The 13,793-nt window shown below is 36.3% G+C and overlaps 3 protein-coding genes across 3 annotated transcripts; 2 read left to right on the forward strand and 1 right to left on the reverse strand.

The window, feature by feature from the left end:
- The first annotated feature begins 884 nt into the window (after positions 1–884).
- Positions 885–4,016, forward strand: LOC141840484 (large ribosomal subunit protein eL14-like). Its single transcript, XM_074728481.1, has 5 exons — positions 885–930; positions 1,055–1,156; positions 3,330–3,459; positions 3,535–3,647; positions 3,756–4,016. Exons 1-5 carry the CDS (start codon positions 928–930, stop codon positions 3,810–3,812), a joined length of 405 nt encoding a protein of 134 aa, XP_074584582.1. The 5' UTR covers positions 885–927; the 3' UTR covers positions 3,813–4,016.
- A 1,174-nt stretch (positions 4,017–5,190) lies between these two features.
- Positions 5,191–6,043, forward strand: LOC141839562 (CRIB domain-containing protein RIC5-like). The gene is made up of 4 exons (XM_074727340.1): positions 5,191–5,239; positions 5,338–5,435; positions 5,536–5,623; positions 5,709–6,043. The coding sequence occupies exons 1-4, from the start codon at positions 5,191–5,193 to the stop codon at positions 6,041–6,043; spliced, it is 570 nt and encodes a 189-aa protein (XP_074583441.1).
- A 5,020-nt stretch (positions 6,044–11,063) lies between these two features.
- LOC141839561 (protein LIGHT-DEPENDENT SHORT HYPOCOTYLS 3-like) lies at positions 11,064–12,806 on the reverse strand. The gene is made up of 2 exons (XM_074727339.1): positions 12,437–12,806; positions 11,064–12,301 (listed from the first exon to the last, which is right to left on the reverse strand). Exon 2 carries the CDS (start codon positions 12,241–12,243, stop codon positions 11,680–11,682), a length of 564 nt encoding a protein of 187 aa, XP_074583440.1. The 5' UTR covers positions 12,244–12,301; positions 12,437–12,806; the 3' UTR covers positions 11,064–11,679.
- Between the last annotated feature and the right edge of the window lie 987 nt (positions 12,807–13,793).

Here is a 13,793-nt window from a genome sequence, read left to right on the forward strand (position 1 = left end):
CCTGAGAACAATGGCGGAGACAGGAGTTTTATCATCCTTGGGCTAATCCCGAACTTATTGAAAGTCTCTAGGCTATATTCCTCTTTTACGAGCAATGATAGATTGCATGAAAATACAGCATGAAATTCAACATGACACACACAATGCATGGAGGTGGGACCCATGCATTGTGTGTGTCATGCTGCATTTTCATACAGTCTATAATTTCTGCCCGAACTAAAGCCTAGATAGAGCAATACCTAGCTTCGCCCTTGCCTGAGAATCGACCTCTTGCTCATTGTATAAGTAAATCATCCATTTACCATCTCAGTTAAATTTGGAGGTGGGGACAGATATTGTTACAATAAATAAAGGTTGAATTTTGACGAAATCGAAGAAAATGTTTTCTCTACAGTGGTCAACTAAAGCTTCTCAATTTATTTATTCATAGATGATCGTAAGATTGACTGTGTGAAATCGTTGAATGATAAATTTCACCTTTTTATCACAAGGAGTGTTCTTGCGTTAAAAATATTTCTACTACTTTGTGAAACAAATTTTAAAAGATGCGTTGTAGATTAGTTGATTAGGATATTTAACTTCGGGTGAAAAAGATCGGGTTCTAGTGCAGGCATCGAAATTTATTTTAGGTAAATAAAAATAATGAATTATTGATTTTAAAATTAGATAGCTCTTTTTGCCATAAACTAATTATGAAAAAATAAAAATAAACAGGATAGAGGAGTTTTTTATTATTATTTTTTTTGCCTTTCATCCTTAACGCGAGTAATGTAATTATAAGAAAAGATGAAGAAATGCCCTAGATCGGACGGTCGCCGAAGCCAGATCAAAAAACCGTACCTTATATAAAAACTTTGCTCCTCGCTCCCTCGACTCTTCGCTCACTCCTCGCTAGGCGGCGGATTCGTTCTTCCTGTCGACCTCAAGATGGTGAACCTTTCGTCTCTATTTTTTCTCTCTCGATTTGTGCACTTAATTTCGTCTCTCGTGTGAATCGAAACTCTCTATGCGTCCTCGAGCTGAGTTGTGTTTGTTCTAATGGATTTTCTTGCAGCCGTTCAAGCGATATGTGGAGATCGGAAGGGTTGCTCTTGTGAACTACGGGAAGGAGTATGGAAGGCTCGTCGTCATCGTCGACGTTATCGATCAGAACAGGGTACGTGGCGAGTTCTGATTTTGACGTCTTCAATTTTGTGCACGATTAAACTGCATAGATCAACTTACGAGTTTAGTTTACGTATGACTCGTATCAAAAATGTCTATTTTTTGTTGCTTTATGCATTTTGAGAAGATGGTAAATTAAAATTCTTATAATGTTCTACGGTGTTCCATTTCTAAGATTAATATATTAACTATGCCGTGACGTCTCCATTTTTACGATCTCAGTGGTCAAGCATTCAAGCATTAACATGAAATGTTTGATTTGAAGGTTACTGTTGCTATGTTGGTAACGTCATTAGAACTTGTTGCCAAGGTCCCCTAAAACCCCTCATTGAAATGACAGCTTGCTCATAATTCCAATAGAATTCTGTTTTAGCTAACTTATATACCTACGAAGTGGATTATACATACACCACTTATGGTCTATTAGTATTCCATGTAGCCTAAACCTTGTGTCAGGTAAAAATGTTATTCTCTCTAGAGTTAGTTATTCCCTAATTTATCTCTAGAATTAGTTGTTTGAATTTATCTTGTAAATTGTTGAGAAGGCATCACTTGGATACTTATAAATAAATCAATATTGTGTAGCCTTTTGGCATCAAACAAGTTCCACCACCATCTATGTTGCATGTCAAAATACTTTCTACTACACAATCCCTAAATTCATCATCATTCTATACCACCATTCACATCCACTGCTAGAATCCCAGTTGCCAACAAATTGTTCATAATCTCCCCGACATGGTTATGATTTTTATACAAGAAATTTAAGCCTTTACAGTTGCTTTATTTAGATATTTCTATTAAAAGAATAAAAAATATGGTTCCAAAAGGCATATACTTGGTTGATTGTAGCACGAGGGCAAGAAGATTTCATATAACAATAAACTAGAGATCCTACTAGACATAAGAAGAATTCCTCTATTGGAGAAGTGTATATCCTACTTGACGAATTGAGCTGAAAGATTTTTCCTTCCACATGACATGCTATGTGGCCTTCTCACCCATTTTAGCACCACTAAATAACTTCTTTAAATCTCAAAGGGGAGGTCATTTGATGATGTGAATTGTTTGTCATGCCATGAGCCTTCATAATGGGAGGAATTCGTAGATGGCCTTCTCATACATTTTAGCCACAAGAGTGTGCAAACACAGAAGAGTTGCCCACAATTCCATAAATCACAATTATAAGAGAGTATGAGTCTCTTTCTTCAACTCTTTAATCAAACTCATGATTGGTCACAGTGACAATTATTGAACACTTTTATCAAAGGGCTCCATCTTGGCATCCCATAAGAGGTTAAGATGTGCCTCTTCCTTTGCGCACCTACAAGAGAACAAAGCAATGATATGGTGATTTATAAAATACATCCTGTCTTATAATGCACCACAAACTGACACAAGTCGATACCAAGGAATTAATGGCAACAGGGCTATGTTGCCATTATGATGATAAATGACATCAAGGCCATCCATGTGAGCAAAAAAACTTGATATTTAGCCAATTGGAACCAGAGAATTTTCCCTACGAAGATGAAGTGCTAGAAAGCATTGAGGAAGTACAAGATGACACTACCACCATTCGAGTTACACTAACCATATGATTGGAAGCTAAATTACAAAATTCGATTTATCTATTAATTTAACCTAATTTGGATTAAGTTAGTCATATTTGGAATAGTGTGTTTTACTGTCATAATATTCTTTTATATAATCATCTGAGATAAACACCTGCATAGAAGCTATCTTCTTACGCCTGGAGTTGCTGATTAGATGGATTCTGTATCTCTTTATCTGTAGTTCCATATGCTTTACTATTGACATAGAAATAGATGTTCATGATCTCTTCCCCACAATTTGTCATCTAAGATTGAACTTGGGTTTTACTTCCCTGAACTGTGAAAATTCTTTTTTTTTTTCTTCATCATCTGAAGGATATCGCCACTTGAATACTACTTGGTGGTTGGATCAAAGTTTATTATTAGGCATCAACTAATTAGCGTTTTGCATTTTGAGCTATACGAATTAATAATACTATGATGTGAGATTTTCTAATTGAATTTTTGTTTATTCTTTCAACAGGGTCATTTGTTTCCACTTTTTTTTTTCTCGGGCTATGATTATTGTATTAATAATCTGAGTTTTGCTTGCTTCTGTCACAAATTCAGGCTTTGGTGGACGCTCCTGATATGGTGCGTGGCCAAATTAACTTTAAGAGGCTTTCTCTTACTGATATAAAGATTGACATTCCACGAGTTCCTAAGAAGAAGACCCTCATTCAAGCCATGGAAGTTGCTGGTACCAGACTTAAATGAATTCTAACATTGTAATATGTAGTCATGTACATGGTTATAAGTTGACATGCTGCTTCAGATGTGAAGAATAAATGGGAGAACAGCTCGTGGGGCAGGAAGCTTATCGTGCAGAAGAGGAGAGCCGCACTAAATGACTTTGACAGGTTCAAGGTCATGGTGGCCAAGATTAAGGTAGACTTTACATGCATCAGGATGCTAACCTACTCATGTTTTCATTCCTTTTACTTTACCATGATCTCGTTTGGCCATTTTACTAATGAGTTCTTAATATTCCTCCAGAGAGGACGTGCCATCAGGCAAGAACTGGCCAAGCTTAAAAAGGAGAACGCAGCCTGAGCTCATCAGGACTAATCCGTGAATTTTGTCGGGGTTTCTGATCCTGTGCTGGTGTTGAAGTCTTGCATAGAGTTTGTAGTAAACTCGTCCCCTTGTTTAGAACTTGAATTTCTTCAAATTTTCTGAATTAAGAATTTACAGTGTTCTCGGCAACTATCCACTTGAATATTTATTTGAAATTAAATTGATATTCTTGTTGCTTTACTTGCAAGCCAATAATCATTTATCATGAATGTTTGGATAGCCATTCTTAATCTTATAGGGCTCGATGAGGTTAACCGGAATCCATTGTACTCGTTCGTTATCTTACAGGACTCGCCTTGCCAGGATTGGGCTCAGCCGATGGGCCGAAGATATGTAAGCAAATAACTGTTAAAAGTTGAAAAATAATACTTATTCGACCTTTTTTTCCCAAAATTTTCTAATAAATTTAATTAGAATTTAAACTTTTTTAGTGAAAAAAGGTTTATAATTCTAATTTCTTTGAAAATAAATTGTTGGTAAAGTGGTTCAGTGATAATTTTATGAATTATTATGGTTACACTGCTAAAATATAGATTCAAATAAGAAAAATAAATTGTAAAACTTTTATTTCAAACTACTCGTGATGCCGGTCTCGAATATAGAAATAAAGTTCCAATTTTAACAGCCCGAGTGGATTAGCATTAGAAAAATAATTAGAAAGGAGAATAATCGAAATCCGAATTAAAGAAGGACATTCAACGCTCTCCGAGTTCAACGGAGTCTGCTCCGTGTTCTTTGCAGGGACGCAATTATTCTTGGCTCGAATCAAACTAATCCTTACTTTTTATAAAATACAGACAGACAGCCATAATCTCTCTTCCAAATCTCCTCCAGAATTCCACGGCCATCTCCACTGGCCGTGCTCTCTCCCTCCATCAAATGCCTCCCGTTTGATCATCACAATCCATTCTTCCTCTTCCTCTTCCTCAGTTATCCATTTAGATACGCTTATCTTTTCTTCTTCTTCTTTTTCTTCGTTCTTGCAATTGATAATAATCCAGCGCCTCAAAGAATCGCTTTGGGCTGTTCAGTTTTGTGTTCTTCCGCCTAAATTTTATTTCGTTGTTTAGTTATTATTTATGGTGTGATAAGGAGAGTGAAGAGGCGGCGGCGGTGCTAAGGAAGTTTTTGTCTTCATGTACTGGTCCATTCATAACTGTGTTTTTCATTCAGAGATTAGTAGTAATTTTAAGCTTTTTGGTTTTTGCCATTTGATTCCTGTAAATTTTGCTGCTACCCCAGTCAGAATAACACTTTGTTTTTGCTGTTGTTTTAGTGTTGATAGAGATCAGTAAAATTAATTAGAACAGAACCTCTGCAGACATTCTACACGTTTATGACAAGACCATCCACCATGAAGAAGGGAATCCTAAAGCCCATACGCTACATTTCTCAAATATTTGGTGTGCTTAATTAATTAATTGTTTCCTCCCAAGCATCATCATGAAGAATCATTGTGAAATTATACATATATATTAATCACGCTAATCGTTGGATGCAGACCAGAAAGAGCCAGAATTACAGATTGGGTTTCCGACTGACGTCAAGCATGTGGCCCACATCGGATGGGATGGGCCCAACGTCGAGGACCCAGGATGGGTAGATTTAATTTCTCTTTTTGTAAAAAAATAATAGATTTAAATTTAATGAAAAGTATTTAAATTGGTAAATTTGCTATATTTGGAACGTCGGCGAGCAGATGAAGGATTACCATTCAGCTCCGATCAACCCCACGCCTGGCAGTCCAGAAAAGGAAAGCGCCACGTCAGACGATTGGGGTTCTCAAGGTAAAATATCTGATTTTTTTATTTTTTTAACTTTAAATTTAATGAGAAATAAATAATTATTATTATTTAATTTTAACGATTTAAGGCGCCGACTTCTTGAGCCGAGGGGCCGAAGAATCCCCCGCCGGCGACGGCGGCTCCGGTTCCACCAGGCCGCGGCATTCGAGGCGGCCCAAATCCGACGAAACACCGGCCGTCTCTGGTGCTGAAGTGGCAGATGGAGGGACGAAGAAGGGCAGGAAGGGACGGAAGAAGGATGCGGCGGCCACGCAGGACGCGCCGGCGATCCCCAAGCATTCGCATCGAAGGCGACCCAAGGACGGCGGAGGATCGGCGACGTCGTCCAAGTCCAAGGCAACACCGTCATCAAATCCAGGCGGCGCGGCGGAGCTGGGGAAAACTGCGGCGGAGCCGTCTTGACGTTATAGACTAATGATAATGTCTTTGAGTCTATATATATATATAATATATGGAATGGGAGGTCAATTCAGATTTATTTAAAAGGGTCTGAAAGAATAAAGTGAGTATGAGAGAGAGAGAGAGATTTTCTACTTAATGTACTATTACACGTAAATTTTATGGAGGTTTTCGACGTATAAACCTTTGTGAGTGATATATGGATCATACTTGAATGTACCTCAATATAATTAATTCCATAGCAAATAGTTTAGAAGTATTTAAAAATCATAGTAAATACGGAAACATTATGATGTAAAAAACGTTAGTATAGGAAATAAAAAATAGTTATAATATAATTTATTCCAGTCCCTATTCAACTTTCCACACTTTATTGGGTTGCCACTTCCTACCTTAACTTCTCATGTTCAAATGCCACAACAACTAATGTGATAGGTCGAAGAAGATAAAGTCTTGTTTAGAAATTTGAAGTTGATTTTTTATTTTTTATACCAAGCATAACATTGTGATGGATGCAATTTCATGATAGCTATGAATTTCTCATTGGCAGAGTAATCTGAAGTCCAGTAGTTACTATAGTGTGTGCGTGGAGGTTGTGGAAGACTAAAGACATGCTAAGAAGAAAGTAGAGTTTTAATTTGGGTGTCCAAAAAGTGATAGAGGTGAGTCTTTAATTCCATAGTGATGAAAGATTAGTATGGAAATGATGGTGCCAATAAAGAATTTATTGACTTGTCAATATTGTACTTTGTACTCACATTATGTAAGTAAATACTCCTCCTTGATCCTTTGCATAAACTCACCCACGTTAATTGATTACATATATCTTAGTTTGTGTGTTTGCCATACTCTATCATGTAAATTTATGATGATAATTATTAAAGATTTTATTTAATTCTCTGGTGAACTGATTGGTTCCTCTATTTTCTTATTATCTTTTTTCTTGAAGAGGACATATTTTACTTGTATGAAAGTTATTAAAACATGCATGTTCTATCAATTCCAAGCATGCTAAAACAATATGAAAGATTCAACTCCCCCATGAAAGATATTTTTCACGTATTCCTTTAGCGGCTCCACACGGTCTGTTCATCATTCCATATATGATTTTAACTTCCGAACAAACAATACTAGACTGATCAGTTAAAGATCAATATCAATATATATAAGCCTCTTTGAATCACCCTTTTTATTCATGGAAATAATAGACAACTGCCACTGGCGATTTGCTAATTATTACTTTGCTGCTTGTGTATGTATGTATGTAAACAATTGAGAAACGGGGAGAGAACAGATCAGCAACACTGCTACTGCCACGGCCTCTTCTTCTTCTCCAATGTTCATGAGGTCGCCTCCTTTTGTAGTAGACCTACCCATCACCGATGCAAATTGAGGAGGAAGAAAATGTGAGTTCGAAGCCCTTCATGAACATGGCACTGCTCAACTGCAACTAATTTCTTGATCACCACATGTTGCCGGGAAAATGGAAAATACTTTGGGTTCGAGGTCTTGTGAGGTTACTGAACTTGGATTCATGGATTTGAAGTTTGAACATGACAGCTAGCGTTGGTGGAGATGCAAGGTAATTGATTGAACTCGTACAGATCATGATGAATGACTAGATGATTGAACTTGTATCAGTAATTATAATTTTCAAAGATAATAAATTATGTAAACATTTTTTCCAGGAAATATTTGTTGGCCTTATTGCGATTGAAAGTTACAGAGTTTTTCTATTTGTTGGCTTTATTCACAGCTAGCCTTATGGTCGTTACCTTATAACTAATAGCAAAATTTCGAAAAAAATTTAATTAACGTACAATCTGAAAGACTGGATTTTAAGCCTATCGGGAATGTTATGCCTGGAATAATGCTTGCGCACCATTGTTGGTATAGATCGAATATAATGGTGTGTTCCACATGGTACCGCATTCCAACACCATTCTGCGTCTCCGATCCATGTGCCTCGTAACCATACATTTTATGCATATTTAAAATTGTTAATTACTACACCATCTTAATTGCTTCTCTTCTCTGTAATTAATATCGTTAGGAAAGAAATTTTTCCATACTTTCAAGAATGATGTGTTCACAAACTCGAGTTGGTTTAAAGATAAGTGAACCTTAAGCATATGGATGATTAGGATTCTTTAGGACATCTCAAAGGAAGTGTTAGTGATACTCAATAACACAGGGTTTTATTTTTCAGATAGTGAAGTACAAGCTAGCAGTGGTATTATTTAGTGTATTGCCAGACAGATAGGAGACTCTTACAATTCAAAATAACACAACAATTGAGGAAAATTTGCGTTTCACTGTGGTTAAAAAGTAATATTCTCAATGAAAATTCTAAAAAAAAGAATATCACAATACAATTTTACTTCAGCATTCAGAAAAGAGACACTTGTCGAAGAGAATAGAGGTAGCAGCAAAAGAAGAAAACAAGGTTAAAACAATGCTTTCATTAGAAAAAACTGGACACTGAGAGATAGTAGACTCTCAGGCAAAAAAGCAAAAGAAGATATGTAGATGATCAGCATAATGCAACAATTGATAAATCATCATCAGGTCATAAGGTGTCATTAATTAGTTTGTGCAATTGGATATTATGATAGATACATTCGGATTTTATTTTGGACTAGCTAGATTGTGGACTCTATCAGATCTTACCTTGTGTCCTTAAAACGCTTTGGATATGATTACTACTTCAAAAGTAAGAGAGCTTGGGAGCCTAAAGTTAGGCAACAATAACGTTCCAGATCAAGTAGATATGTGATGTATACATTTAAATTAGAAGAGTTATATGCAAATTTGTATGATTTTAAAATATTTTTTTGGATAAAAAAGATTATTTGCATCACTTTGGCAATGCGTAGTGGTGCCTGAGCAATCATCACTAATGCTTGTCACAAGATTATCTACAGCAGTTTATGCAATTGGGCAATGAAGCCTTAGTAGATCACCACATTTGATTGTAAGAGAGCTTTTGTTGCATATTGTACAAAGATAATAGATCAATAAGCATACACATACAACAGTAATTAATAGACAAATTCAATCTAAAAGTTTAGTATTCTCAGACAACCACAATTGAAGCTTTGTGGAATAAGAAGAGTCATTTCGGAGAGCAATCGATATCCACGATCTATTCAAATAAACTACATGTAATTAATAAAAGATTTTATGGTTGTAATTTATTAGGGATAGTGAGTGTATTTATTTAATTAAATCACTCAAAAACTATTTGGGACAAAAAATTTCACCTATGATTAGGATTTGCTGCTGTTGCAAATGCCCTCGAGTTCAAAATTTTACTGCTATTGAATCATTAATAATTTGTCCAAATTTATTTGTAATGTTCCCAATTTTTTCATATATATATAATATTTATTAGGATATATTAAGGAATTTAAAAGGTATTTTAGAGTTTAAAATATATTTAAGTGGCGCTATTTGTGGAAATTTGGAGTTATATATGTTGGATTTAAATTTTATATTTTGAGCCATCTTCTATATGACTTTAGTTCGGCTTGATTTAGGGACCATCTTATCGAGTTACGGTCGAACCAAGCTTGTCTAAATATTGATTTTGGTATAACCAAATGCTTCTTCCTGGAACCTCATGGTAATCTTAATTAAGTCTTCCCCAACACAAGATTAAATAGTTTATTTCCTTTTTCTTATTTAATTATTTTGATTATAGTATTAAGCAATATATGAGAGCATTGTTGAGTGAATTGTATCTGAACTTTGATTGTAGCTCAGAGCAGACACAATAGTTAACAATGATCAGGACATGATTAATTAATTTTAGAGAGCATTTATAATCCAAAATTGAGAAATAAAAAAGAATAACCTATTCAATGTTTTAAAAATAGTTTAATATATAGGTTGAGTTTGATTCCAATTTATAAATTTGATAAAATTATTAGTTTCGACTTAGTTTTCTTAATTTAAGCCTCTATAAATCATTAAAATCAAATAAACTAATTATATATCCACAGGTTTCTATAATATATATGCAATTTGTATGTCAATTAGGATGATTTTTTATTTGTTATACTCTTTAATAAACATAATTCTAAAACTATAAGAAATTATATTCATTATTCTTAAATAATAGAACCCTTGCTTAGAAATTAACTCTCGACAGAATTTTAGATGATATAAATTTATTTCTTAATTTATAGTTCCAAACTAAGTTAAACCAAGAGCAAATTAAAAATTTTGATTCTTTTTTATAGCAAAGTGCAATCATAAAATTGAAAAAATCAAATAGTACCCACCAGGATATATCATAAAATTACACAAATGTGGATCAATTTTATTGTTTCATTTAGCTGTTTTTCACCTAATCAATAGATAAGATGGATCATGAGCATTTTTTCTCTTTTTTTTTTTGTTTTTTTTTTCTCTCCTGGCCATTCATACAAGTAAGTCATCTTAAATGCAATCTCTTACCATCGCATCAACAGATAAGTTAGATCCTTAAACATATACCAAAACTAATTAACTAAAAAGGAGTTCCACCTCTTAAATTGCCTTAATTATAAGCTTCATTTTTTGTTCAATGCACAGCATGACACAACGCACTACATTGTATGAATAGTAAATCTTTTCTTATACACAGTGATAGTTACTATTTTATGTGCGAAAGGAGCAAAGATACAGTTTGTCTTAATTTTTGGCAGATTAAGTGGGGAAAAAATAAAGAAATAATACCATCACAAATTAATACTGATGCAGGAAAAGAAATGCTATATACCATGAAGTCTCTAGTTACTGACTGCAGGATCATAGAAGGTCACTACAAAAAATAACCTCACTCCTTGCACTCGTAAAAGGCAGAAAGCTGAAACTGAATTGACATATGAAGCAGTTGACATACATATAATATATATATATAGACATGTCTAAATTTTTTTTACTTTTTTGGGTCACTATCGCCCTATGTTTTATCAGAATAGCAAATATAGTGGTAGTCCTTGTCCTAGTTACTTGCTATATCAACAAGCACAATCGAAACAGATCATGTGATATATCACTTATTGCACACACTGTGCTCAAGCAATGGGCTCCTCATTCCAAATACAACAATCACTTTCCTACCTCACTTTTAATGTCCAGACTCTTCAATTCACGCACTGCTATCTATAGTTAACTCTTTCATCCACAGGAACAGCATAAAAGAGAAAGGATGGATTATCAATCTCCTCCCGGCCGGCCCCCAATTGAGGCAAGCAAAGACAGAACTATCTCATTAGATAGCTAATGTATTAAGTTGCAAGTCTCAAGAGAGCATATTACAAGAAATAATGAGAGAAGAAAGAAGATACAGCATCGACTAGTTGAATTAGTTCTTGATGCTTCACCATCTAAAGTAACTAATTATATATATATATATATAGAGATCTTCTCTCAGTTTTAATATTCCGATATCATAAAATATATAGGAGCTAATTAATTATATAATTAAGCCGCGGCAAATGGTCGATCCAAGTTTCAAAACCTACTAATGGCATGATGATCGAGAAACTAATTAGCAGCGGCTCACACATGAGATATATATATGTGCATATATAATTATAGCTAGGGCTTAATATAATTAAGCGACGCATATCATCGTCGATCGATGTTGCTTATGGTGGAAGGGGAAGTTGGTGCTGATCTGGGTGCTCCGGCGGCGGTCGCGGGCGCGGCGGCTTCTTGCGCTTCTTCTTCTCGTAGCTGACACCGCGGGCCTTGGACTGGAGGTCCCGGACCTCTCGGAGGTAGAGACGGACGGCGCGGGCGCCGAAGGGGTTGGTTTCCTGGCGGCCGCCGTTCTCTTCGTAGGCGGCGCGGAGGCGGCCGACGATGGCGTCGAGGGAGCCCCAGGCCTGGCGGAGCGGGCAGGAGCAGGGCGCCGGCGGGCAGGGGTGGCCGAAGAAAGGGCACGCCGTCACGTGCACCTTCGTCTTCCCGAACTGGTCCAGGTAGCGCATGAACTCCAGCACGTGCGCGCCGCTGCACCGCGCCAGCGACAGCGGCGGGCGGTGGTGCTTCAGGTACTGTCCGAAAGTGTTCCAGTCCCGCCGCTTCTGCGACTCGTACCGGCTCAACGACGGGGGCGCCGACGAGGCCCCACTCACGCCGCCTCCGACCGCCAAGTGCTCCTGCAGGTCCGAGTTGGAGCCCTCATCCGCCTTCGGCATCAACTCCATCGATCGAGAATTTTCTTCTTCCCACTACTAACAGATTCTCGATGTTCTCTTTATAAGTCTAATTAACCAATTAACAACTAAGCGTTCGGTGCATGGAGTTTGAAATTGGAGGAGAGAGATGAAGGCGAAAATTAAACGGAATCGTGCATATAAAATGTTTAAATATGGATCCTGATCATTCGACTTATTTTACCTTTGGTGGCTGGGCTGGGGATAGCAGATCTGCTGTCAGAAGCTTGAGCCTCGAGGAAGGATTTTGGAAGGCCGAACGAGCAGTGCTCTGAGAGATCTGAGCGGTTTTAATTTAGTGGACAGGAGATCTAGTTCTAGTTTGCGACTGAGCTGAGCAGCAGCAGGGAAACGAGTGATTGAGGAGGAGATCGATCAGCTAGCTACTATATATTTTGCTGCTGCTCCTTTACTTCCACTCCACCTGGTCATGGCCGCCTCACAGAGGAAAGGAAGATGGGGAAGCTGCAGGAGCGATGGAGATGGTGTAGTAGTAGCTAGATTGATGTAAAGGGTAAGGTCATGGTGTGGGTTTCAATGGCGATGTACGACTGCAAAAGGAAAAGGGAGGATAGGAGAGATAGGATTAGGGTTGTTTATTCATTTATTTATTTATTTTATTTTATTAATTTATTGGAAATGGAGACAAGTTGGCAGTGGTATGGAAGCTATGATGTGACAGGCTGAAACTTGTGAATCTTTATTTTGGCTCCCATGTTTAATCGAAGGAACGAGCGTATTATTCCAAATACACAAACACTGTTTAATACGACGACGACTTTAATTAATTTGATGCTACGCTATATTTTGTCCGATCTGGCTATCCACTAATTAATCTGGCCTCTTAAACTCACTTAAATACATACATTCATATGTACTTTTCTGGTAGAAGATTAGCGTTAACAATTACTTGAAGAACTGTCGTATTTTTTAATTTACTCTAAGGTAAATTAAGAATAAAATCATCTAAATAATATCTGAATTATATATATATATATATAAGAAATTGTTAATTGAAAAGAAAATATATAGCACTTATAGAATGAAGAAAAAGTTAACCTTTCAAGTTAGAAAGGCCGGAATATATATCTGATTTGGTTGGATAAATAATAAAATCATACGTAAGGAATTTATTGGAGGTCATATGTTAATTATTTAAGCTTTCAATATAGCTATATTAAAAATTATGAATGAAGAAACCCAAATAGTAATTTCTTGGAAATTAACTTACCAAATGAAGGCATTGAAAATGTATACTTGTTACTCTTACCGATTTAAGTCGATGGAGGTCGATAACACTAGTCTCATAATTGTAATTTTCATGATTGGAATATAAGTATCAGTAGAGTCAATACATGGTTATTAAGTTGATCCTTGAGGTGGAAGTGTTAGGACCGGTGCGATGTTAGGAGGGATGAATAGTTTCATTTCTTCAATTTGAATATGCCGTGAAAATTTGAACCAAAATGAAAAAACAATCATAGCACACGAATACAATGATTTTATTAATTTGGTTCATAGCCTTTCAAAATTGTTAATCC

This window comes from Curcuma longa, chromosome 11 (assembly GCF_044706935.1).
Source record: "Curcuma longa cultivar G26 ecotype Majalengka, Jawa Barat chromosome 11, ITB_CL_G26_1.1, whole genome shotgun sequence".
In the NCBI taxonomy this organism is placed as follows: domain Eukaryota; kingdom Viridiplantae; phylum Streptophyta; class Magnoliopsida; order Zingiberales; family Zingiberaceae; genus Curcuma; species Curcuma longa.

Coding starts and splice junctions, on each gene's coding strand:
- LOC141840484 (XM_074728481.1), top strand. Junction 1,157..3,329: donor ACGTTATCGATCAGAACAGG/GTACGTGGCGAG, acceptor TCACAAATTCAG/GCTTTGGTGGACGCTCCTGA. Junction 3,648..3,755: donor TCATGGTGGCCAAGATTAAG/GTAGACTTTACA, acceptor ATATTCCTCCAG/AGAGGACGTGCCATCAGGCA.
- LOC141839562 (XM_074727340.1), top strand. CDS start 5,191: ATGAAGAAGGGAATCCTAAAGCCCATACGCTACATTTCTCAAATATTT. Junction 5,240..5,337: donor CTACATTTCTCAAATATTTG/GTGTGCTTAATT, acceptor CGTTGGATGCAG/ACCAGAAAGAGCCAGAATTA. Junction 5,624..5,708: donor AGACGATTGGGGTTCTCAAG/GTAAAATATCTG, acceptor TAACGATTTAAG/GCGCCGACTTCTTGAGCCGA.
- LOC141839561 (XM_074727339.1), bottom strand. CDS start 12,243: ATGGAGTTGATGCCGAAGGCGGATGAGGGCTCCAACTCGGACCTGCAG.